Source organism: Nymphalis io, chromosome 25 (genome assembly GCF_905147045.1).
Source record: "Nymphalis io chromosome 25, ilAglIoxx1.1, whole genome shotgun sequence".
NCBI lineage: Eukaryota > Metazoa > Arthropoda > Insecta > Lepidoptera > Nymphalidae > Nymphalis > Nymphalis io.
In genome coordinates, this window is record NC_065912.1 from 6,081,611 (window position 1) to 6,108,103 (window position 26,493).

The 26,493-nt window shown below is 32.5% G+C and overlaps 2 protein-coding genes across 2 annotated transcripts; one reads left to right on the top strand and one right to left on the bottom strand.

Annotated features, from left to right (window-relative positions):
• Positions 1-336: 336 nt before the first annotated feature.
• On the top strand, positions 337-1,330 carry LOC126778261 (uncharacterized). The gene is made up of 3 exons (XM_050501751.1): positions 337-817; positions 889-1,035; positions 1,122-1,330. The coding sequence occupies exons 1-3, from the start codon at positions 337-339 to the stop codon at positions 1,301-1,303; spliced, it is 810 nt and encodes a 269-aa protein (XP_050357708.1). The 3' UTR covers positions 1,304-1,330.
• An 11,623-nt stretch (positions 1,331-12,953) lies between these two features.
• Positions 12,954-25,127, bottom strand: LOC126778045 (uncharacterized). The gene is made up of 10 exons (XM_050501393.1): positions 24,602-25,127; positions 18,747-18,965; positions 18,019-18,272; positions 17,413-17,552; positions 17,218-17,315; positions 16,789-16,894; positions 16,040-16,133; positions 14,387-14,542; positions 13,641-13,813; positions 12,954-13,141 (listed from the first exon to the last, which is right to left on the bottom strand). The coding sequence occupies exons 1-10, from the start codon at positions 25,125-25,127 to the stop codon at positions 12,997-12,999; spliced, it is 1,911 nt and encodes a 636-aa protein (XP_050357350.1). The 3' UTR covers positions 12,954-12,996.
• Positions 25,128-26,493: the final 1,366 nt, after the last annotated feature.

Consider the following 26,493-nt stretch of genomic DNA (forward strand, 5'->3'; position numbering starts at 1 on the left):
ATTCTGATTCTGAAACAAATTAATTAAAAACAAATAAAATTTATTGTATTTACAATTCATTTTCACATCATATTCCCTATCTAATTAGAAGACGCCTACAGAGTAACAGTTTTCCAATACAAAGTCGCCTCCCAATTAAAATGTACCACGGCCATACTATCGCACATGTATCGCCAATGTTAGCACCAAGGCGCATTCGGACACCACATCACGTATTAATGCTCGTATATAAACTCAGCCCTGGACTACCCTAACATACATTGTGACCGTTTAACGGACGGCAGTCAGACGCACCTGCCGTCAACAAATAAACAGTGATAAATTAAATAGTGCGAAATGTTTAAATTATTAGTGATATTGTCGATAGCGGCGTTCGCTAGTGGACAGTACTCGGCATCGAGGCTCGTTAAGAACATTTACAATGAATGTTTGAGTCAGTATTCGGTGGAGTGTGTGAAACCGAGGACCCTAGAATGGATTTCCCATGTAGCTAACGATGAAGAGATCAAGATTACGGACAATCTATCAATCGTCAAGAATGCGGAAATCGAAGATGAAGCCGTCGATCCTAGGATGGCGAAGGACCCCGCTTATGCGATCGTCGATAAAGTGGATCGTTTCCTTCAGACTCATGCAGTGAGAGTGAAAGTTCCCGAAGAAATCGCCAGCAGTGCTGCTTCAGAATATGTACCGAGGTCACTCCTCACCGACCTACCTTCTCAACTGGATATGTCCTTGGACGGAGAAGAAGAAGTTGAGACTTTCGAAGGCAGGAAGAAGAAGATCAAGCTCCCCAAGCCCTTGAGGATCAAGAGCAGTACGTTAATAGTAATTATATTATTTAACATTGATATAATCAAAAGGTGCTGATTAATTATTTGTTTTCAGAACATGGTTTCATCAAGAAGGTGCTGCTTCCCTTCCTCCTCGGCCTGAAATTCAAGGCTTCGGTTTTGGTACCGCTTGCGCTTGCTATGATTGCCCTCAAGACATGGAAAGCTTTGACTCTTGGTCTCATTTCTCTGGTTCTGTCTGGTAAGAATCTAGCAAACATTAAAAAACATTCATTTTGAATCAATGCTTGGGATATATTTCAATTATTTTATTAATTTTTTTAATAGGTGCTATGGTTATCTTCAAATTCACCAAGCCCAAGGTTGTGAACTACGAAGTGATCCATTACCCACAACACCATGTAGAACACCATGTGGACCATCACGCTCCCGCCTGGGACGCGCACGGTCCATACCAAGCGCGATCATACGAAGACGCACACGAAATCGCCTACTCTGGACAAATATAACTTGATACTATGTAAAATAAGACGGACCTCTGACTAATTTATTTATTTAAATTATTTATTGCTAATGTAAATAAATCTTATATTTAAGTTTCAATTTTAATCAGTGTTCATTATTTTGATTCCTTTATCTTTCTTTTTAATTAGTATGCTAACACTGTATCAAGGACAACATTCTTGGAAACTATTTACGTAACAGAGAAAAGTTGAAAGTTGGAAGTAAATAAATTAGAAAATTATGAGGAATATAACCTCATCATATATATAATACAATGGCCATTAATAATATATTTGAAAGAAATAAGTATAATCATTTGAATAGTATGATTTATTTAATTTTCATTTAAAAAATAAAGTGATACATTTTTATAATGTAAAATTTATGATACATTTAGACGATATGGTTTCAAGAAAATTATTGCAAAAGATTCCTTTTGTCTAGATTTTGTAGAATATGTATAACAAAGATATTGTTTGATATAAAAAGGTTTGTTTAGTTCTTAACTCTACACAAAAAAACAAATACACAGGCATATCACTTAACTCCAACTACATCCGCATTATCGAAATCAAATTCATTATTGCCTATTTTATTAAAATTAAAAACTTTTAAATGACCATTTCTTTCAGGTGATCTTACATTATAATCAGAAGTATTGCTTAAAACAATTGAATGTAATAAATTTAGCTTCTTACTGCGATGATTGATGCGATTAATAAGAATTTCTACGTTATCATTATCTATTATATTGCCTTTATTTTTAGATATGAGTGAATCCAAAAAATGTCCTGGATTAAATGTTTCCGGCTTATTATCCTCTATATACAAAGGTCGGTCAATAAAAAACTTATCCGGGACATCGTGAATGTATTCTTCGATTGGTTTCAATTTAACTTTCGTCCCGTTTTGCTTCTTAGTACTTTCATTTGAATTGTAATTCAAGTCAGGGGTTTGTTCATCCGGCCTCGGTAAAAGTACTCGATTAGAAAATGTTTTGAATACTTTAGAGCGTTTCAAAGGATTCATTTTGTAAATACTCAGTAGGACATTGAAGTTTTCTGTATTCGATCTCTTCCATCTATTCGCAGTACTTCCTGATTGTGATCTGTTAAATATTTATTTTATAGTTTTATTAAATTGATTTTTAGGTTTTTATTTAAGACATAAACTACTTTTCATATTAGTAGTTTTTTAATACAATATTAAAGTTATAAGATAAACAAAGATCGGATTTAATGCTAGTCTGTTTGTGCGATGAATCTTTGATGAAAAAAGAAACAAATATTGATCGTACTATGTTAGAAACATTCAAGCACGTGCCAACAATGACTGTACGATGTTTAAAACCAATCGGCTGAATATTGTTCAGAGAAGATAAACATAATGAAAGAGCCTGTTATAATGTAACAGAAAAACTCAATAACTTATTTTTGAATTGGGACTTGGACCCACGACCTTCTTATTTGCAGCTTTATGGAGTCACTAGACCAACGATGCAGTCAAATTATAATTATACATAACGACCCTGAGGCTAATATTACTGATATATCATATCGTAGTCCCCAATCCATAGTTGAACAGCGTGATGGAATAAGTTTACTTGGTGGTATAGGTACCACCCATTCATCACATATTCTACCATCAAACAGCAATGCTTAGGTAGTTGACGCATTGACGATGTTAGGAATGGTTAATAATTCTTACAGTGCCAATGTTTACATATATGCCTAGATAATAAATATATCTTAAATAAAAAAAAGATTATTATTCTCTGAACAGCTATTTTATAAAACTTACTTCGTATCACGCACGTGAAATGATGAAAACCGACTTCCCGTTAAAACTTATTTTGATACGTGTATCATTTAAGTTTTAATAATTTTAACAATTTATTATAATCAAAGTCGCTTATTACTTTTTGATATTTCTCTATCGTGTTCAGCGATGAGTTCTGAATACTTGTTTCATTAAAAATAGTAAAACTAACTTAATTTCTCACCCACGTCAAAGAGACTGTCGCCAGTATGAGGGAAACTTTCATTGCAAGTCTATTACGATCACCATTATATCGCATAACAGCATTGTATTAAACTAACAATATTTACAAAATAGTACGCTTATCAGCCATGAAGTTAATACATATTTTCTTACTGTGTGAACTGAATGTAACCGTATGTAAATGCTGATGTTAAGTTGCCAATTATATCTTACCAAATGAACTATTTACTTTAGTAGTGTTATACATATTGTATCTTCAATCTTTATTCAAAAAAGGAGAGGAGGCTTTAGCCCAGCAGTGAGACATTCACAGGCTGGTCCTCACTTACTTACTTGAACACAAACTGTTTGTAGTGGGCTGAGTTGAGTTATCAAATCGCATGGAATATGTAAATCTGAGATTTGTTTATCTTTACTCCTTCTTCGATTAGAATAGGATATATATGCTTATATAGTCAGATAGGGTTTCTAAAACAAAATCCAAAATGAACCAACGTATCTACATGTACATTGTTTTATGACGAGATCAACACTATTGATGGGTGATTGTTAAGATGCAAATTGTTTTCAAAAATTACATTTGTTAACGTACAAACAAAATTCCATTGATTTCAAAATTAGAATAACATTACATCAAAGAAACACCGGAAAAAACTACATTTGTAAGCAAGATAATATGTTGCCATGTCCTCCTCCTCCATCCTAGTTTTAAGAAGTTTTTTTAATATATATTGTGTTGTAATGATACGGAATATATAAATTATTATAAGCTAATTGTCTAATTGTTTCATTAATTCTGAGTTTCTGTACCTTTCTGAAGATTTATACTGCGTTTCCAATTCAAAAATAATTACTTGAAGACTAGTCAGAACATCTTATTCCACCACGCTTCAAACCTTCTCATCAAAAAGGGAGAGAAGGCCTTAGCCCAGCAGTGGGACATTTACAGGCTGTTCTACTGTAGTCAGAATATTGTATCATTTAATACGAGATATCCAAACCAATTGTATATGCCATCGTTGTAGAACAGCTCTCTGCTCAAATAGTTGTGATCGTATGATTGTTAAAATTTATAATAGGTTGCCTTCCGATAGTAAAGAAGTGTTTAATTTACTGGTGGTAGGCCTTTGTGCAAGCTCGTCTGGGTAGGTATCACCCGCTCATCAGAGACCGCAAAACAGTAATACTTGATGTTGTTGTGTTCCGGTTTGAAGGGTGAGTGAGCCAGTGTAATTACAGGGACAAGGGACATAACATCCTAGTTCCCAAGGTTGGGGCGCATTGGCGATGTAAAAGATGATTAACATTGCTTACAAGGCCAATGTCTATGGGCGTTGGTGACCACTTACCATCAGGTGGGCCCATATGCTCATCCGCCTACCTATTCTATAAAAAAAAATAAGATTCAAGAAAAAATACGACTGGTTGATTTTAATGTTTTCACTCTGTAAAAGAATTGCTGCAATAAATGTCAAATGTATTTATTAATCAATCTTATAAGTATTATTTAAACGAAGAATTATAATTATGTCTTGGTTTGTAATTTAATGGCAAAATGTATATTGTGACTTAACTTACTTAGCCTTTTAATAATAATTTTAAGTTAAAATATTTGCGTGTCATAAATATAGGTAATGACTAAACATGTATTTAAAGCAAATTGAATTGAATTGAATGGTCTGATGAATGAGATATCTAGGTTAGAAAATTGACTATTCTTTTATTTGTTTTAAATATATCTTTTTAAACGTAAAACATCGAAAATAAAATAATCTAATTAAACGACAATTAATCAAAGCTTATGAGAAATGCATACAATAAGGTATTTACGAACAATATTTATGGCAACATGGCATCCAGATGTTTAAGGTGTATAAAAGATGATGTAATTTGTTTTTTTTTCATCGTCACAATGAAGTCCTTCATGTAAGTGTCCTTTAATTTATTAATATCTGATATAATCTAGGTAATAATTATATTTCAAAGAAAGTGACAGTTCTGAAAACTTTTGTTTTTTGGTGTTAAATGATAATGATATGTGACAAATTCATAAAATGGATTAATTTCAGATTTAATTTCTTGAACTGAAATTAAATTATTAATGTGTGAATGTTACCTTTAATTCTTAATACTTAATTTGTAAAAATTAAGTTAATATGTGCGGAAGCACATATTAACCGGTTTATTTATTTATTTATTTATTTAACACTTTTTGCACAACATATACATAAAATGAGAGAAGTAGGAAACAATCAAAGAAAAAGAAAATAAAAAATGGTGCGCAAAGGCGGTCTTATCGCTTATAGCGATCTCTAATAGACAACCTTTGGACAACCGGTTTAATTAAATGAAAGTATTTATAAAAAACACTAGCGATATATTATCTTAAAAAAATCTTTCAGTTGTGACGGGTTAAATGTAGATATTAAGTGATGAAGTGGCTAAATTAAGACAGATCATTTTGCCATCAGCTTAAAGTTTGGTATTTTGTGTGCCTACATATTTTATTTCCAGGCAGCAATCAGACTAAAAATTTTTGGAAAGCGATTTATTTTATTTTTGGATTCCTAGGTGGGTCTCGATGGTCTTTGGCTAGCCTAGTACATGGTCGGGTCCTCTTTATTATTAATCTATTATTAATTTTTCGACTATCAAACAATTAGTTTCGATAATTGTATTCGATTCGAGTCGAAGCGATTACTATCGTCTTATTTTCGTTTGTCTTTTGTCATGCGACAGATTTTATTATTATGTTATATACTTACGTCATTTCTATGAATATTTGTTATGTATGAAATTGTTCAATCGATATGTAAGTTATCTAGGTAAGTAGTAAGGTTTGTATTGCTAGGTTTTATTAATGTCTAATATGATTAATAGGTATGTGGACTGGCTAACGGCCACCCAAGGATTAGTGATCACCATCAACCATTGTCACTGTAAGAAATATTAACTATTCCTTTCATAGCCAATGCGCCACGATCATTTGGAACTAAGAAGTTATGACCCTTGTGAATGCAATTACACTAGCTCACCCTTCAAACCGGAACACCATTAATAAGTTATTTAGCATTAGAATAAGTGATGAGGGAATGGTAAATACCCAGAGGGGCTTGCACAAAACCCTACCACTAAGTAAAATTAGTTTACGTTTTAAGTCAACTAAAGGAGGTTAATAGTGACAATTTGTTATCAGGTTGAACACTTATATTTCTGTTTTATGTGTCTCAAATGTCGTATGTATATACGACATAAGTATTTATCGGTTACGGGAAAAATTGTAAGAGCATTTAAAAAAAAGTATATTTTGTTTTTTATTTTTTAGTGTGATTATTCAGTTAATCTTCTACTCGAAGCTTGGTTCAACCAATCCCGATAGATTCGCAATCGAGAAAGAGCATGACCCATCACGCTTCGCACCTCGTGTAGACCCTTACATCGAAGGCACTAACGTTAGAGTGCCAGCTCCCTATGAGAGTCCAGATTACAGAATTCCGGAACCCTTATACATCCCAACAAAAAAAGGTTTTTATATAGAAAAACAGAGGCCGTATCGACTGTCACCACATCGCTTGACAACGTCAGCGTGGGGAGCGGTATGTTAACTGTTCTGTATATAGTTGATTTTATAAAATTTGTTTTGATTTTTTTGGTTTTGTATCTATTACATTTATGTGCACTATTCCCAAGTATTAGGGTTTATTTTCTTTAAGTGTATACGTCCGTTCCATAATTTCAGATTTGACAGCATATTATAAAGCCCGTCTGATTAATAAACAGCAACTTCGTTACCTAAGGAGTTGTTGAATAAAAGGCCTTTTTGTTAAGTATTATAAGCCTTAATAACTTCAAGCTACGATCTTTAGGTGTAGAGTAACTGCTATAAATATGAACCAACCTGATTATATAAATTAAGCACATGTGAATTCAGTGGAACTTGTCACCATTTGAAGCCGCAGTCTTCAGTAAAGATTCTCGTATTCTAAGTATCTCGTTGTTTATGACATTTGCTAGATGAAATATCATTGATATATTTTTGGAACGAAGTTCTTTTACGAGACTTACAGTAGAGTGAAATAGCAGAAATCGTCACATAACGAAAAAGCGTTATGCTTACTAAGCGACCTTTCTTCTCTTTCTCTTTATTATTAAATAAATCTCTTTCTATTTTATACGGTTGATGTGTGAAATTGACTAAAAAATTATAACAAAAGCGAAATCGTGAATAAATATATAATGTTTTTGAAGTTTTATAAAATTCAATAATATCGTTATATTTCTGGCGGCAATAATAGGTAAAACGTTGTAATAGCACGACCTTTCTTAAAATCGTAGATGGCGCTCCAAGCAATAACAATGACTAATGCGGCATGCGTGGCGTGTGTATTTTTGTTGCTATATGCGTATCGACGTACTGCTATAGTACTTTGCAGATATTCAAAGTATTATATAATATAAAACTTTTAATTTAAATAAAAAAGTTGCGAAATATAACAAATTTTTTTTTTTCATGTATTCTAATATAATGTAAATACCAAATTCATAGAAATTTATATAAAGTTAAAATCTACTTCTTAAGATAAACTTCTATACTAAAATAGTTTGCTTCTTTCTCTTGTTTGTAGATTAATATTATAAAATAATATATAAAATTATAGTTCTTTCTTAGATTAATTCAAATATTTGATATTTTCAAGAAAACAATCTTAAATATTTTTATTGATTATAAAAAACTTTTGGAGTTGAAAAAATATCGCTAACAACTCCATTCCTGATGCATTGTTACAGCAAGAAATATAAACCACTATTTACAACGGAGATTAAATATTTTCCTTTTACTCACGCTTTAAAATAGAAAACAGTAATACCCATTATTGTTGTTTGGCGTTTGAATAAACCTCAATAAAAATAACTATAAAATCTTTAATTAATTATATTAAGTTATTTTAGGAAAGTATTCGTTTCGCCGGCTGCTATTGTACGACCGTGTATAGGAGGTTGACTCCTCTCGCCGGCTGTGCTGTGATTACAACCCGTCACATCCTGACCACAGCCACCTCAACTCATCTCGTACTAAAAGATCGTTACCATTTTGAGAATCTAGAAAACATTCTTGGGGCGTGGTACGACACTAACCAAAAAACACTTAATAGTTCTATGTATTTAACTCCTGCGAGGATTCACTATCATCCATTGGTATGTGCCTAATAGTCTTTTTTATTAATTAATAGGTGGACACCACCAGCCGTAAATATTGGCCTTGCAGCGCCAAAATATTAACGACTTATCGTCAATGCGCCAACTATATGAACTAAGATGTTATGTCACTTATCCTGTGGTTATTTTAGCTCACTTACCCTTCAAACCGGAACTCAACAATACTGTTTTACTGCTGGGAGGAGAATACATAAACCTACCCAGAAGGGCTTGCACAAAGCTCTAACAGCGACTTTTGGTAGAGTCCAGTGAATTGAGTCCAGTGATTGAAATTTGCAGATCCCGAAGTCCTGGGTTCAGGACCCCCTTAAGACAACACAATTAATTATGTAACTTTCTAATGATATTGCATTTATCGACAGTGGCATAGACCGGAGCACGTCAATAGGTCTCATCCGTTTTCGTTCACTTTCGATTTGGCAGTGTGGGCTGCGACCTACAAAGTTTATGGATGGTATTGGAGATCAGGCAGTACCACCATCTGTCTTAGAGCAACATCACATCCGTAAGTGTTCATTGTAGTGTGTTTCTTGCAAAATGCACGTATTGCTCTATACTTTTCTTTCGCTTTATCAAGCATTATTTTTTGTTGTGCTGCAGTTTTGTCTGTTTTTGTTTTATTATTATTTTTTACCATTTAGTTCCCACGAGCAATCCCAGAGGTCCAATAGAAGGGCAAGGATTTAACAACAACAAGGGGTTCCTAATCTTGAGGGGAAAACTATAAGGACATGTATAATTTAATGTTAAAATGTTTCCATAATACTATGCAATCCTCGGCGTGCTTTAATCTTTGAGCTTAACTTGGTTATTGTACTGCTAACGATGTATCATTTTAGCCACCCAAACGCTAAAGCTTAAAATACCTTTTACATAGATTTCTACGTACTTAAAAAAACTTAACAGAGTATCTAATAATACAATCCGTGGCAGCTTGAGTGCCAGTCCTTTCAACTACATTTCTGTTGGTCTACTACTAAGGTAAGCGCAATGCGTCTATTTAAACGTGTGCGGGCGGGGTGGTCCCCGAGGATGTATTTAACGGTTGCCAATTATTCGCTAATGTCAATTACTCCACTTATCCTATAGAGTTATGTTATTTTTAGACGAGATCATGGATCTCCTGCACCATCAAATGAACTGTTTATTATCGTCGGATACCAGTTTATGTGGGCCTACAGACGCAAACCAATGCCATGGTTCAAATATGGCGTACGTACCAGATTATATACAAAACCATGTCCAAAGGTATGTTTTATACAATATACAACACAATTTATTGCTATTTTATTAAGTTCTTTACCTTTTTTTTTTAAATCAACGAATATATTGACTTATGTTTGACTATAATTTAAAGACTTGAAGAGATATTGTAAATATTTGACAGTCCTTTGAGCATTATTATATGTAGAAATCAATCTATTCGAAAATGGCCTCTTAAATATATAATGACTCAACTTTATTATTCTAATGAAGGCATGTTTTTTAACAAAATATTTAAAAAGAATACACTTATTATTTAAAAATTGTGTCATAATAAAAACTATTTTTTCCGGTTTTACATACACTATGTAATATATTATTAATATGATTAATCAATAATTGCTTTATGATTTGACGACATTTCTGGACCATTCAACAAATAACTTGAGGGAAACCAGAAAGTATAATAATAATAGCTTTTCGATTAAATTTACGCAGTTTGTAACATATACAAATGCATACATTTTAGTTTTATTTTAATTTCAGATAGAGTGGGGTTGGTTTATATGTATATTTGGTGATTGGGCTAGATACGGCATAGAAGGTGGTGCTGCACTGCACAGAGCTTTCCAAGGCCGATCCTGGAGACACGATGGGTTAGTCGGAATGGGAGCGTTCACCATGAAACTGAGATCCGTCGAATTGACCCATTATTTTACAATATTGGACAATTGGGTTGTACTCGATTTCCTATACAATGCTTACGAATCTAGTATACCATATGCCTGGCTGGATGCAAGATTCGAGGATACTAAACACTACGCACCAAGAGCGAAGCCGGGTATCAAAATTCATCAAAGGTATCCAGCGGGCAAATCAAACTACTACCCCTTCCTTCCATAATCGCTGGAGAAATAATTTTCATTTATTTATTTTTATTTACAAAAGTTATGCAAAGGGCCTACTTTTTTAACGCCAAAATGCATCGTTTTCTTGTCCGAATATTACAAAGTAGATAAAAAAACTTGTAACGACAACAATAAGCAAATATACAAACAGAAAAATGTATTTATTATTTTCGTTAATAAATTATGTTAGATTGCCCTATTTCCACAACATAACTAAGTCGAATTTTGTGGTTTAAGGTTTAGTATCCGCGTATGTGATTGAATTGAAAATATTCGCATACCAATTATGTTTGCACATAAATAGAGCCTTGATTGATTATTTAATAAAAGTAAGAATTATAATGTTTAGAATGTGCTCTAAACTTTTAAAGTAAAAGTATGTGAAATATGGCTAATGGTAGTTAATCTTCTACAGCTTGTCTTCCGACAAAGGCCTATAAAGATTTCCATGTGTGCATATAAATAGCATTAACCTTCAACGATGTCTTAAAGAAATGAAAAACTATTTATATTATGTATAACCATTTTATACATGTCTTTTAATTACATTTTTAAAATGTTCTGTAGTAGAAAATTTATAAAATAAAATATCAATTCATGCCATATTTATAATTTGATAATATTCAATAAATAAATTACTTATCTCTGTAACCTATCTACTTCCTTCACATTTCATCTGTCCACTCTTAATGTTATAAATGTTTGTATTGTAAATAGATATATCTATTTATGTATATATGTATTGATATATGTTGTATGGTTTATAAATGTATATATGTATCTTTATTTATGTATTGTTTACATTTATATATATGTATGTACAATGCACTCGCCCGTTAGGTCCTGCCAGCATCTTAATGCAGGGTTGTCTGGAAGAGATCACTACTCGAGTGATAAGACCGCCCTTGCACGCATCATGTTGATGTCCACAATTTTATTTATATAACATGGTTTCTCTTGAACTTTTGTTTTTCTTTTTTTTACTTGTGTTTGTCTTTTCTTTTTTCGTTGTGAGTGTGCAATAAAGTTATTTAATAATAATAATAATAAATAATATTAAAATGCGAAAATGTGTTTGTTGATTTTTTTACACTCACTATTTCTAACTACTCAACCGGTTACCATAAAATTTTGTCATTAAGATGTTATATTAGGTGTATCTGTCGAGAAAATCTCCACAGTAGCCCAGAATCTGGAAATTGGCAGTGTTGATATTCTTGTGCTCATGAAGCTCGTGTTGGATTGCCGTTTCATCGGATTATCAGATTGAGCGAATAGAATGCGCTCTTGTGTTTGCACACACAGTGCTATGTAATTATTAAAATGAAACAAGTTCTTTTTTTAATTCGGTTTTAATTAAAATATCATTCAAGTGTTATTTGAATTTTAACAATAATAATTAAGTACTGTCCTAGTGACTCATGGCTCTAATCAATTGACTAAACTCAATTTAATTTATTTAAATATTACAAAAAAATATTTTTATTAATTTCATAATTAACATTTATTTAAATCTACGAAATAAATTAATAAATAAATAAATTTTCTATTAAACTATGACGCCACTAACGAATAATTAACAGAGTAAGGTAAATGCATTTCCTATTTTTAATTATAATTATTATAACAATAAATAACTACAAAATAATTAATTCATGGAATATTTAAATATGTTATACACTCGCATATTATCAACATTATTGGTTTTGTTTCCCACAAAGCAATTTATAAATACGTCTGTGTATTTTTTATGTAATCTTCTTAGCGCTCGGTACACTGCCTAACTGAGACTAAGTATCAGTCGAGTAAGGGTAAGATTTCGAGTGCCTAATAACGTCAGCTTACGATTCGTTAATTACACATCAATTCTTGTGACTACCTCGGCAATCACACCATTTTTTATGTGGAAATATCTAGAATCGAAAATGAAACGCTCAGTTGCATAAACGATAACGTTTTAAATCGCTCAAAAATTTAACTTTGGCTAGACTCGCCATGCTGCAAAATGAAATTCAGCGCAGTAGTTTGTGCGACTTTGCCTATAACAACTTCAGTTGGTTTTGCATTATTTACGAAGTGAAATACAAAATAAGTTCTTACAGAATAGCTTTAGTAAGTATTGTAGATATTGTAATAATGTTTTAATGTAAAAAGATTGGTTGTTTTTTTAATAATAATAACACAAAAAAACAAAAATACCAACGATAATTTTATACTCAGAATTGTTTCGCAAATATTTTAGTTTTAATACTATTATATAATCGTTATTTTCTGTTTTCAAGTGTGTTAAGCGTAAAGCGGTTGATTATTACATATTACAAACAAGTGCTTTCATTTATTTTTTCTACTATGGTGTTAAATGTTTCTTATTATTTTTTATTGTAGTCTATGTTACATTTTGGATATATAGTAACGCAGTCTTTTGATTCCTGTCCGTCTCTCGCAGCTTGAACGTATCTGAAGTAATGCAGCGCCATTTTGCTGTCAGCCGGCGGTACAAGCTCACTGGATTCTCTGCAAATTTAGTTTTTATATTTGAGCTTTTTTATCTAATGTGTTGGCGGGGTGGCAAATGGATCACCTGGTGGGGAGTGGTCATCATCGCTCATAAATAATCACACTGTAAGAAATATCTTTCTTTTCATCACCATTACGCAACCAATCTTTGGAAGATGTTTAGGCCCCTTGTACGTGTACTTACTCTGGCTCACACATTATTAATCGGAACACAAAGTTATTTACTATTATTATTATTATTGCTGTTTGGCGGTACAATATTTGATCTTAATACCAATTAAATCAACATCATCAGATAAGCGAAAAGTATCGGAATAACATGGAGCGTAGAGAATTAGCGTTCGACATACAAACAAGACCTTCTCCTCAAAAAAGAGGAGAGGAGGCCTTAGCCCAGCAGTGGGACATTCACGTGCTGTTACTGTATACAAACAAGACAGTCTTTTACATTAGTACATATATATAATATTAATAACAAATGTATAATTATACTTACTTGCTTAGTTCATTCGAGACTAGATTGCTATACGGTGCGTGCTTAAAAGGATCTCTGTATAAAGCGCAAACAGCTCTTTCTTTACATCCCGTTTCTCTCGCTCCGATTGATCCAAGTATCGTGTCGACTCTTTCTAATAAATTTCCATAGAACTTTTCTGCTGCTATGGTATCCTGGTACAATAAATGAGTGCATTAAAATTTATATATATATATTGAGTGCACAATTAGTTAAAACCTTTTCTGGATGTTTGTTGAAAGTATTTTATTTCGTTTCATTTATATGACGTCAGCGCATGACGTGACGTCACTTCGAGCGTCATGCATGCATGTCTTTCTTATGTCACACATCCGATTATATCGAAACTTTGTACTATTGTTGTAGTTGTTGTTGGTGACGCTTGCGTGGATGTATCTATGGTCTAGTATTTTCAACATAAAAAAGTTGAAGCGTGAGTCGCCAAGAATTATTTATCATTAAAATACAACATAAAAAATATGTGACGTAGAAGGTTGCAGGTTCAATAACGGACAAAAACCAAAAAGCCTTATTAATATTATTGAATTTTTATATTTTAATTATATGAATTTAATTTATAATTAAGGACGATATTATGTTCAAAATTTCATTAAAAAAAAAAAATCGTATCTACTAATCCGCATTAGTTTCAAATCTACTTTTACAAAAAAGAACACTTTCGCCCAACGCCGGGACATTTGCGGACGGACCGTTTCTATATAACTTACGGGATCATGCGAAGCCAATATTTCTTGTTGCTGTCTAACCAGTTCAGTTTCGGCTTTCACCCGATTACTCTCGGTTAATTTCGCCGCTGATACTCTCAGTAACTCATCCCTCACTGGGGAGGGGGGTGCCCGAGCCGCGAGGGTTGCTGCCCTTATCTGAAATGTCAATAAACTCAAATTAGTGTTTTTTGTCATGTTAACAGGTATAATCCGCGTGCGATCAGAATGGAAACCTTTGGGAACTGACTCGTGACCTGAATTGTCGTGAGACGTTGTTATTTGTTTACTAGTGTGGATTTTTGCTTGTAATCACACACAATAATTTATTCAGTTGAACATACATACACACACTTACTAAATACCTACATAGACATAATCAGCACAAATTATAAAGTACTCCAGACTGATTTCGGCCACGGCGGTCAATCTCAAGAGAGTAATTATAGTGCACAAGTGTGTGCGCAAACACAGGTGCACTGTCTATTCCCTAACTCTCATAATCTGATGGGACGGTTATCCGACACGACCGGAAAGAGTTCAGGCGTAGGACCAACGACTTTACGTGCCTTTCGAGGCGCAGTAGTGTACATACTTCCAACTTCCAAACTCCGGGCTGCTACTGAGAATTTTCTGACAGAAAAACCCAATAACTTTTTATCGGCCCGACCTGGGAATTGAACCCAGGACCTGCCGCCATACATCAACTATATACAACTCCTATACAACTCCTTCGCTTGAAAATTGTCTTTTTATATATACTTAGACAAAGTTCCCATTCTGATATCGCACGGGGATTATATACAACTGTATATATATGTTACCTATATATATTTTTATAAAAGCACACTACCATGTGACCGACTGATAGTAACAAATTTAAATTACGGTTTCCAAGCTATTTATTTAGTCGGTTATCGAACAATTAACATACATACTATATAAAATATTACATGATTTAATAGCTAAACAAATTTTGTTAAACTTTCCAAAGATCTCATTGTACTGATCTCAATTTTTGTTTTGGTTTTATAATTTGTTTTTAATTATATTATTGTCACGAATGTATTTGTAATAAATCATTTCTTTCGACCAACGAGGGTATACATATACGATACTAAAAAGATAAAAATTACAACAATAATATTTTAGAGATTATAATACATTGTTACAATAATTTTGTGATTAGTTAAATTAATTTGAAATTAAGGATTTAATAATGATTTAATAGAATAAAATAAGTAGAGTATAACAGAATAATTATGAATCAAATCAAAATAAATAGTAAATCATAATATTGTAATCAATAATATTGTTATTTTTTTTACAATTTAATTAATGTAGTTCTGTTATTTTAGTCGCTAGGATTCGATTTTTAATGTTTATATATGTTAGTTTGGTTTATATTTTTAGTTCTTTACGGTAAATGTTGTTTACACATTTAAACCATTTATCACTTAGTAAGTAGTAAGTAACTGTAACTGTTTTGTTATAAGTTGATGGTGTAACTATTTTAACAAATAATTGTGACTTAAAACAAAATGGACGGCAAGTAAATTAAAACCTTTAAGAGACGGAAATTCTAAGTAACTTTTAACTATATTATGAATATATTATTTGGTACTATTATTAGTCGTATGTTATTGTATGAATTACCAAGGCTTCCTTTTCGGCATTTGTAGGATCTCGTGTTGCGACTTTTTTGTGTCTGTAATATGGATTCGGGGCTGGCGGTAACGGCCCCACGGGTCTGTAAGTGAATAAAATATAAGTATTCAAACCGAGATGACATGGATGGAAGACGTGAATCCTAACCGGGCAAGCACCACTGAGTTCTCATATTGTGTTTTATTATATAATTATAGAATATTGTATGTTCTAATACATAGATTTCAGGATAGTCTACATAACTTGTCAACCGTTTGGATTTCAATTATTAACGACTTCGCCGACCATCACAAATTTTCTTAATTTCAAACTTGTCTTCCATTTACATATTTATGTTATGATGGTTTTTATAATTAATTTATACACACGAATGGTGACTGTTGGTATAAGATAAATCTATAATAATATAATCTTCTTCTGACCAACTAAACGGAACATATTATAGCACAGTTTTGTGTGCAAATATACTCATAATATGACCGGAGAGAGATCAGGCGGAAGACCGTTTTATGTGCTTCCCGAGGCACAAGAGTGTAACCCTTCCGATATTCTAACTTCAGACTGCTACTGATACTTTCACTGAAAAACCCAATAACCTTTGGCACGCCCAGAGCTTCGATCGGAAGCCATTTAGTCAATTAGTTTTTAATCATATCTTCGTCTTGTGTGTACGAGGCTTCACACACAATTGAATTTTTAAGTACCCTTTAAATAGAATATGGAAATATGATTATTACCTTCCAGGACTATTTGCGACTGCTATTTTTTGACCATTATTAGGTTTTTGTATATTAGGTACTATGGTGTTGCCGCTAGCTAACTCTCCAACGTTTAACGATAATCCTGTAACCAAAGAATAAGCTGATTATTAATAAAATAATGATGTACAAAATATGTATGAATAAAGATATTTATGTAATAGTAAATTGAACAAAAATGTGCTTAAAAAATCGATTTCATAAAAATAATTATTGGTCATAGGATTTATTTCATAATGACCTCGGGCTCTGTGTGCATATTTTTTTCTATTAAATTTGCGGCAAGTCTAGGCTAGGCTAAGCGATATCTGCGTTCTTATGTACTTTTACAAATTATATTATAAAATGATTTCATTTGGGACAATAAGTAATTCTTACTGCGTTAAAACCGTGGCTGGGAAAAATTACCTGGAGGAAGACCGAGACCCCATGCGTTGATATCATTGGCGTCATTCTCCTGAGGTTTGAAAGTTGCTATGGCGTTACGGTGAATGTCTGATAAATATCTTTAAAAAAACAACATAATTATGGCTAAAGTTCAATTAAATCAAATTGAGGAATGAAAGTACACTGTTGTAACAACAATGCTTCAAAGATACTTACTCGCTGCCAAGCCCTGGTCCAGAGAGTTCCCAATCTTGTGGATAGTGTTCAAAGGAAGCTGGTGGTCCATCTGTATGTTGCTTTATAACCGTTGCGCCATGTGGTGGTCCATATACGTGAGGATGATGTGAATGTGGTACCTACGGATAATAAGCAATAATTGTTTAAAAAGCAATAACAATCACAATAGAAATATTACATTCTGTTTTAAATTTAACCTCATTTGCCTGCTAGACACTGTTTTACAGCGTATTCTGTCTTTTTTTATACATAATATAGGTTAGCAGACAAGCATATGGGCCACCTCATGGTAAGTGGTCACCAACGCCCATAGATATTGGCATTGTAAGAAATGTTACCCATTGCTTACATCGCCAATGCGCCACCGACCTTGGGAACTAATATGTTATGTCCCTTGTGCCAGTAATTACACTGGCTTACTCACCCTTCAAACCGGAACACAACAATACCAAGTACTGTAGTTTTGCGGTAGAATATCTGATGAGTGGGTGTTTTCTACCCAGACGAGCAACGACGACAAAGTAGGGGTAGGGCACCACCAGTTAAATTCATTAAATTTAAGTAAAAAGTCAAGATTATGCTTACCTTATGATGATGAGTGATCAAATGATGATGGTGGTGGTATTTCGTGGTGTGATAGTTCTGATGGTACCACGAGCAAAGTTTAAATATGTGACTCAATGCTGGGAATAAGAACAATAGGATCTTCAAGAACATCTTCTTGGCGGTGGTAACTCCGAGTATGAGTGGTAGCACGAACACTAGCTTCAACGCGATCAACTTCACCACTAATACAATCGCTAACGCTGCCATTACTAGTTTTTTCTTTATGTACTTCTCTGAAATTGAATAAAAATAATAACGTGGTAAATATCTTCAAAAAAGATATTGAGTTTCAATACGTTTTTAATTATTAGATTTGATTATTTTAAACATTTATATTAGATATTTTCAATTAGTTTAAGACACATGTCAAAGATTTTATTATGAAATTAGACAGTTTAATTGGACTAACTATTATTAACTTTGGCTAGAATAAAAAAATAATCTGTTTAAAAAACGACATCGGCACTTGTTCTTGTTCATTTGTTTTTTTTTATTTATAAGGGATCAAATGGCAAGTTTAACCCTTCCAAAAAAAAAAAGAATTTTCAAATCTGTTCATTAATGACGTAATTATGAGGTAATAAACATAAATAAAATACAATCGAATTTTGAATCTCCTTTTTTGAAATCAAAAAAGGGCTCGACGTGTTCTACTTACTAACCGCTCAACATTTTATTAATTTGTGAAAATATAATTAATAACTCACTGATTTTATGAAACAATATCCTCCCATGACCGTTATCATCGTGTCTTGGTTCCAAGTCAATGTGTACGAGCGCGCCAGTTTTGGTCAAAGCCCTCGGAGAAACTTTCAGCGTTGCTCCATTAAACATCATCTCTGGTAACGTAAGCTTCATATCATGCGTCATCAGGAATTTAATTCCTTTGTTGTATAAGGCGTCTGTTACTTCTTCCAACGGCGTGTCTGAAATGACAGATGTTTTTACATTTGGGTACACAACTGCCACTAATCACTGTATTTATGACTAGGCCTACAAGGCACCTAAGGACGGGATCCTTAGCTTATCCTAGCTGTGGGGCCTCAAATATATGGAGGCCAAAAATAATGTAATTTTATTATAACTGCTTCGGACTGGGTGGGCGGCTAAAATTTCAAAGTGCATAGGCCTTGGATCTCTAAGTCCGGGCCTGCTACCAATAATACTTTAACTTCATTATCAATAAACGCTGTATAGCTATTGTATAGATACAAATGTTGTCTTCTTCTTTCGAATGTTAAATTACTGATGACAAAAAGAGAGATTGATGTGTTACTATACATCTGATATTCGCATCATATCACCCGTTTTAATAATATTAATATATGTATTTTTGTCTACGCTTTGTTGTAGTGTGTGGAAATATTTTATATTATATAGATAATTTATTCCGTAACAGCCTGTGAATGTCCCACTGTTGGGCTAAAGCCTTCCCTCTCCCTTTTTGAGGAGAAGGTTTGGAACTTATTCCACCACGTTGCTCCAGTGCGGGTTGGTGGAATACACATCTGGCAGATTTTCAATGAAATTATACACATGCAGGTTTCCTCACGATGATTTCCTTCACCGTAAATTAATGCACGAGATGAATTATAATCACAAATTAAGCACATGACAATTAAGTGGTGCTTGCCCGGGTTTGAACCCACGATCACTGGTTAAGATTTACGTGTTCTTACCACTGGGCTTGAATATATTAGTAATATCTAAAAAGCTTATATGTAATTTACAGGTTAGGCTTTATTTGAATGTTTGTTTTGATTATCAGACTACTCACAGATTATATATTATATATAATGAAAAGTAATTAGTAATGTTTAATATAAAAATGTAGCAAGACTTAATCAACGTTCTGCTGTAACTCTTATAATTCATTTTGTATATTTAGTTTTGGAGCACAATAAGGAATATAATATATACATCATATAACAGTTTAATAAAAAATTATGACCACACTATTGATACTTAAATATATAATATTTATATATACGTGACGTAGAATATTATATTAAAATAAATAAGCTATTCAATATATATGTATATTTTTTTTTGAAATAAATTGGGAGAGTTAGATATAAAATAAAAAAAAAGTAACCCATTATTCTAATTTTAAATTATCAAAAATATAGTTAACATTTAAAAAAAACGGCTTTATACTTTTGTTATAAAAAGTGAAAAATATTTCCATAGTAAAAGATTCATCCGGGAATGTTCTAGAAATTTACTCTCTTCCATTGTTAACAACGAAGATTGTTCTTGACTGTGGGTCCATTACGGAAGTACACTTTCCATAATATAATAATAAATCACTTAGAGAATGTTCCCACACATGTATAGATTGTATTTATATGTAATTATAGTTTTAATGTGTTATCATGAGATAACTATGAAGTTATATGTAGGTAATTATTAATGATGTACCGATTCATTAGTCATATTTATTTTCGACATATTGAGTGATTATAATATGATTACTTGCCGAGTTGCATTTTTTGCGTTTGCGTTTTTGCGTTCGTTGCGTTATACGTTTGAGAATAGCGCTCGAAAGCGTTAAAGCTCAGTTTTAGGTTTATCATCTATTTAAAAATTTAAAATTCGAATTTCAATCTCCGCAAACACAAAACAAAAATATTAAGATGACGTTATAACAATCTTATAGAGAGCTTATCGCTCGCGGCTTCGACTACTTGATAAGGGCAGAAGGCAAGCGTTAGGTTTAAAAAAGTATCGTTTATTCTTCCTCGAGTTTCAAGTTTGCTTCATACCAAATTTCATCAAAATCGGTTCAGTAGTTTAACCATGAAAGCGTAACAGACACATATAGACAGAGTTACTTTCGCACTGGTAACAATCGGACTGGTTAGTTTTCGAGAATATTTACGTTCAAATTTAAGCAATTGTCTCCTGGGAGTCATAGCATGACGCTATTTAGGCCTGTGCGTTCGAAATCGGAATGGTTCTCGAGGCGTATTTAACTATACAAAATTTACGGCTTTATATTATAAAGTATAAATATATATAGCAATAAAAACTAATTTCATTTTTATTATCTATCGAGATTGTCGTTTGAATCTGTATGTTACCGATTTGTATTATTGTATTTAATTTTCATCTTAATTTGTAATAAGATTTGCTGTCAGTATTTATTTCTTGTTTATTTCGTATGTTTTTAATAGTTTTTGGCACATCAACATTTTAGAGAAATAATTTTATGTCATCTGTTTTTTTATATATATTTCTCTTCTTATTGAAGGTTGGTGTGAATGCTGAGAACGGTTGCATTTTTAGGTCACAATTGGCACTAGCGATGCGTTGTGGAAACTGGAATTTTCCATAATGTTGCGATAGATTTATTAACAAAAAATGTGTTGACTTTCAATACCGTTAACTCGATCTCCACTACGTAAAGAATATATTCAAATTATGTCTATTTTTGGTATCTTTTATGAGGAAACTAATTGAAAGGTACGTTACCTTTTCGCTTTATGCTGTGGGAACATAATGAAATGAAAGATGAAAGATTATTCCTTAACAAGAGTTTGACCCCGATTTGCTATATTTGAGAGAAAGATTCGTTTGTATAACTATGTTATTATATATTGACGGGCCGGTTGGCGTGGCTGGTAGATACTTGTCTTTCACGCCGAAGGTTGTGGGTTCAATTCCCACCTAGGACAGAGATTTGTGTGCATGAACATGTCTGTTTATCCTGAGTCTGGGTGTAATTATCTATATAAGTATGTTTTTACAAAACAAAAGTAGTAGTATCAGTTGTTTAGTTTCCATAGTACAAGCTTTGATTAGCTTGAGAACAGATGGCAGTGTGTGAATAATATTTTTTTTTTTTTTTTTAATAGAATAGGAAGGCGGACGAGCATATGGGCCACCTGATGGTAAGTGGTCACCAACGCTCTTAGACATTAGCATTGTAAGAAATGTCAACCATCGCTTACATATCCAATGCGCCACCAACCTTGGGAACTAAGATTTTATGTTCCTTGTGCCTGTAATTACACTGGCTCACTCACCCTTCAAACCGGATCACATTGAATCTATGGCAATGACAATTTATAACCATATAAATGTATAATATAATATAGTAATAAATTTTATTAAAATTAATTGGACTTTAAAACAGAAAACCCTAACACGCTGTCGAATCCGCGTATCATCCGCGAATCGAATCGGGCGAAAATTTGTTACTTCATAAATATTAGGGATTATGTTTGGTTATAGAATAACAACGTCGTTTTATTTGGACTGGCTTTTTTTTCGAATTAACGTGTTGATGTTGGACCAAGTAGCCTCGACAGCGTCACCGGGCGAAGGGCGAGCCTTTAAGATGCTCAGCCGGATATTGGGAGCCCACTTAAAGGCCAGAATACGAATAGAATTATATAACGGGATTATTTTAAAAATAACCATATTTTTTTTTCTTTTAAGCTTGATAACTTTTATTAACGTTTATGTGTGTTGCACAACACGGCCAATTAAAATAACAAACATCATAATATTAATTTAAAATTAAATTAAATATCGCGTGGTGAATAAAAAACGGTCATCTTTGAAATTGGAACAAACAGATGTCATTGAACATTATTAGCATTTAAATTTGCGGTCGAAGCATCAACTTAGAATGGACAACTGCGTTTCTAAGCCACGCGGATGTGACACGAATGAATGTTCTATTGTTTATGTAAATGTTTATGCACATACTGACTTTCCACCCTTTTCTATATATGCCGTTTCTATATATATTAGTTGTCATATAAAACTCATTGATAGCATATTTATAAAGTATGCTATACATATAGTGGCTAGGTATAAGGCAGATTATGAGGTCCTGGGTTCAAGCCCCGGTTCGTGTAGCAGGCCAAAGTTGGCAGTTGGCAGTTCAAACGCTATCGTGTCTTGGAAGTAACTTAAAGCCGCTGACCATGAGCGATGACCAACGCATCTGAAATCCATGTCCTGCGCTTACACATATACTTGAGCATTATAATAAAATAATTTCAGTTGACGCTTCAAATTGGTTAGGAGGATATTATCATCATCAGGTATTAGACAAATGCAGTCGATTTGAGTCCAAGCGATTTCATAGATCATCGATAGAAGTTACATCAATAAAAGTAGAAGTCTGCTACTATACATTATTTTGGTTTTATTTATTTAAAGTCATTAACGCCGATTTGTTAATACTATTATCACCATTATTAACATACTTCACAAACTGTCTATTGCAAAGAAAACTTACTTAGATTTAGATACTAAATTACATTAGCCTTAATTTAATTTTTTATTTTTATTTTAAAGATATCTGAATAAAGACACAAGAGGTTACAACGTGTACTTGTGTCTTTTATTAATGCATCGAGCTAAACAAATAGATTAAATGGAGTTTATATTCAACACATTTAAATACGAAGATTTCAGAAAACCATTTATAAATATTGAAGACTTTTTTAAAAAGCAAGCTATTTTTCATCCATGTATTAAAAAAGGGCACGAATACGATCTCTTTATAATGAGACCCTGGTCAGCGTCCATGTAATTTCAAGGACATATCCAACAAGCCCTAACATAACCGTATTTATATAAAACGATGGTAAACAATTCAGTCACAGTTGTTTTTTTACCACTAGTGTTTTAGTAAATAAAAATATTATTGTTATAAAATAATGACAGAGATTTAAGTGAAGAAATTTAAGAGAGTTGTTCTCGCTTTCACCGTTTAATTACTCAATCGATCATGAAATATTGCATACACGTTGTTAAGTTTACAGAAAAGGTCATAGGGTAGCTAACACCAGTATCCCAGGTGGAAATTAGTTTTAACATCACCTAAAACGAATTTCAAAAACCCGAGCACGACATTATGATTGATTCACGTGCAAAATTGTAATTTTAAGTATTTGTTTATATTGCACCAGATAAAAATGTATATAATAAAAAGCAAATAAGTAATCATATGCATGGAGGCCTTACCCGGCAGTGGGTTACGTACATACTTTTCTTCTTTACTTTTTTTTTCGCTCATAACATAATCGTAACAATGAAATAGAAAAGTTTGATATATAATCTAGAATGTGTCGCACATGTTCAAGCTTATAAATGATTCATGTTAATAGAATCGCTTTTCCCTTTAAGTAGACCACTGGTCTATAAGCCTTGATTTGATTTATAAACATTTGAAAAAATCCTTTCGTTATACTTTAAACTATGAGTAATTTTATATATTGTTTAATTTCTAAGGTTTAAATCGTTCGTGTAGTACTTTGCTACTGACAGTATTTTTAGGTTTACTTTATATATCTGTGTGGTTTTAGACACTTCTACTATTTTGTTTGTTTTCAATTACTAATCGATGACGTTAACTCGACCGCCCGACCAATCACCTTCGTGTCCTTATCCTGAGTGACTTTGGTGAAATAATCTGACACAAAATGGTACAAATAAACGCCATTAAGCAAAGAATTGAATTCAATTTAAATTAGAGGAATGTTTTAATATTTTTAACACTTTTGACTGTTGTATATAAAATCTTAGTAAATATCGAGCTTACCTGACTCCTCGTCATCTTTGATTTCATTTTCTTCATCGATTGATCGATCTTCTTTCTCGTTGCTGCCGGTGAGGTAGATAATATTCGCTTCTTTACTATACTTATTTAAATCCACTTTATTCTTCTTAAAACAAACACCACTAGCAACACTTATATCACCATTAAAATCTAAACTATCATCCAAATATGCGTAAAAGTTCTTTTGTAGGCAGCTCACTGACGGTTTCAACGTACACTTATTTAAAATACTGTCCCACAAAATATTACCAGTTTTGAAGGTTCCATTTTTATATACGTTTTCAGCAAAACCTCTACCAGATATTGCTTCTATAATCTTCAATTTCTTAGGTATTTCGTTTTCGATTCTTTTAATGTCTTCGTCCGTTTCATTGTGACTACATTTAGCTACTATTACATTTAAAACTACTATTAAAATAACTATTGTTCTTGATTGTGAAAACATTGATTTACGATTTCGAAAAATAATGTCTTCTTGATCATTACCATTACGATGTTTCCTTGCCATTGTCAGATCATTACTAATAAAAACAGTGTCTTTTTCTCATTTAAATAACTGCTCAAAAACACGGTGAATTACTGTATCTACTTGGGCGTAAGCTCATTAATTCCATTTTCTACGATACCCTCAGAATATTTGAAAGTATGTCAGCAGTTTGTCTCCCTTGTTACTCTCGAAACTGTATTTTGAATGGAAATTGTCAACGTTTCACCTGAAAAGAGAAAACAGCTATGATTATGTAGGTCTAAATTTTTGACATCGACATGGTGGAGACAACAATAGAAAGAATTTCATAACGAATTTTATGAGCAAAGCTGTCGCATAAATGCGAAGATGAATGGCTTTCTAGTTACCTATGAACACAACTTGGTTAGAAGAGAAGTATTCATTGCGAAATAGCTGTGTATATGTAATATATAAACTAATAAAAATAAATGAAAATTATTTGATAACGATCAATGTACTCTAGGTTCTTAAATTTATAATATCGTAGATCTCGCGTTGACGCTGATGCGGTAATTTTTTCAAACGCCGAAAATGTGTACTTATCTATTCAGTATGTATTTGCTGGGCTAAGTTTTGGAACAAAAGGTAAAAAATACCGAGTAAATAAATGATTAAAAGACCTTTCTACGAAACAAGTCTATAATTCTGGTGACCATATAGCTTACTCTTACTTAGCTCAAAGTCAGAATTTGGTAATTTAGAAAAAAGTCAGACAAGAAATACAGTCAGAGTTGAGTCCAAGTACCAACACTAGAAGATTATCATCTTATGGATGTTATAATTTTATAATTAACATGTTTCTAGTTTATTTATTTTTTATTTTTGTTACAATAATATTGATATGACTTTAAATATTAATAAATATAAAAGTGTATGATTATCTTATATATATTATCTTGCCTCCACTGGCCACAGGAATTTTTACGTTCAGAAAATCTGTATTGCGTATCTAAGGGAAAATATTACTAGCATTCTCGTCAGCATTCCACGCGGTCATTAGTTGTATAGTAGACTTATTTTAAATTCTGTTATGCATATTTTTATTTTATTCCCTTAATGAAATAATAAACATACTTGGAACAGGATCTTCTACTTCTGATTAAAGTTGATAAACAAGTTCATTGCGGCATGATTCATGAATATAGAAAGTTTTGTACATATAGGGACCTATTTTAAATTTTACTACTCGCGTATTCTTTTTGATTAAATAGATTAAGAAACTAAACATTGAAAATAGTTTAGGCAAATTTCCACTTACAGTTGACATAATGGTATAATTAAAATTATTATTTAAGAATGTTACAAACAATCATTCTAATAAATTCGCTTTTCATATTGATTTGCGAAAAAACTGCGAACGTTAACA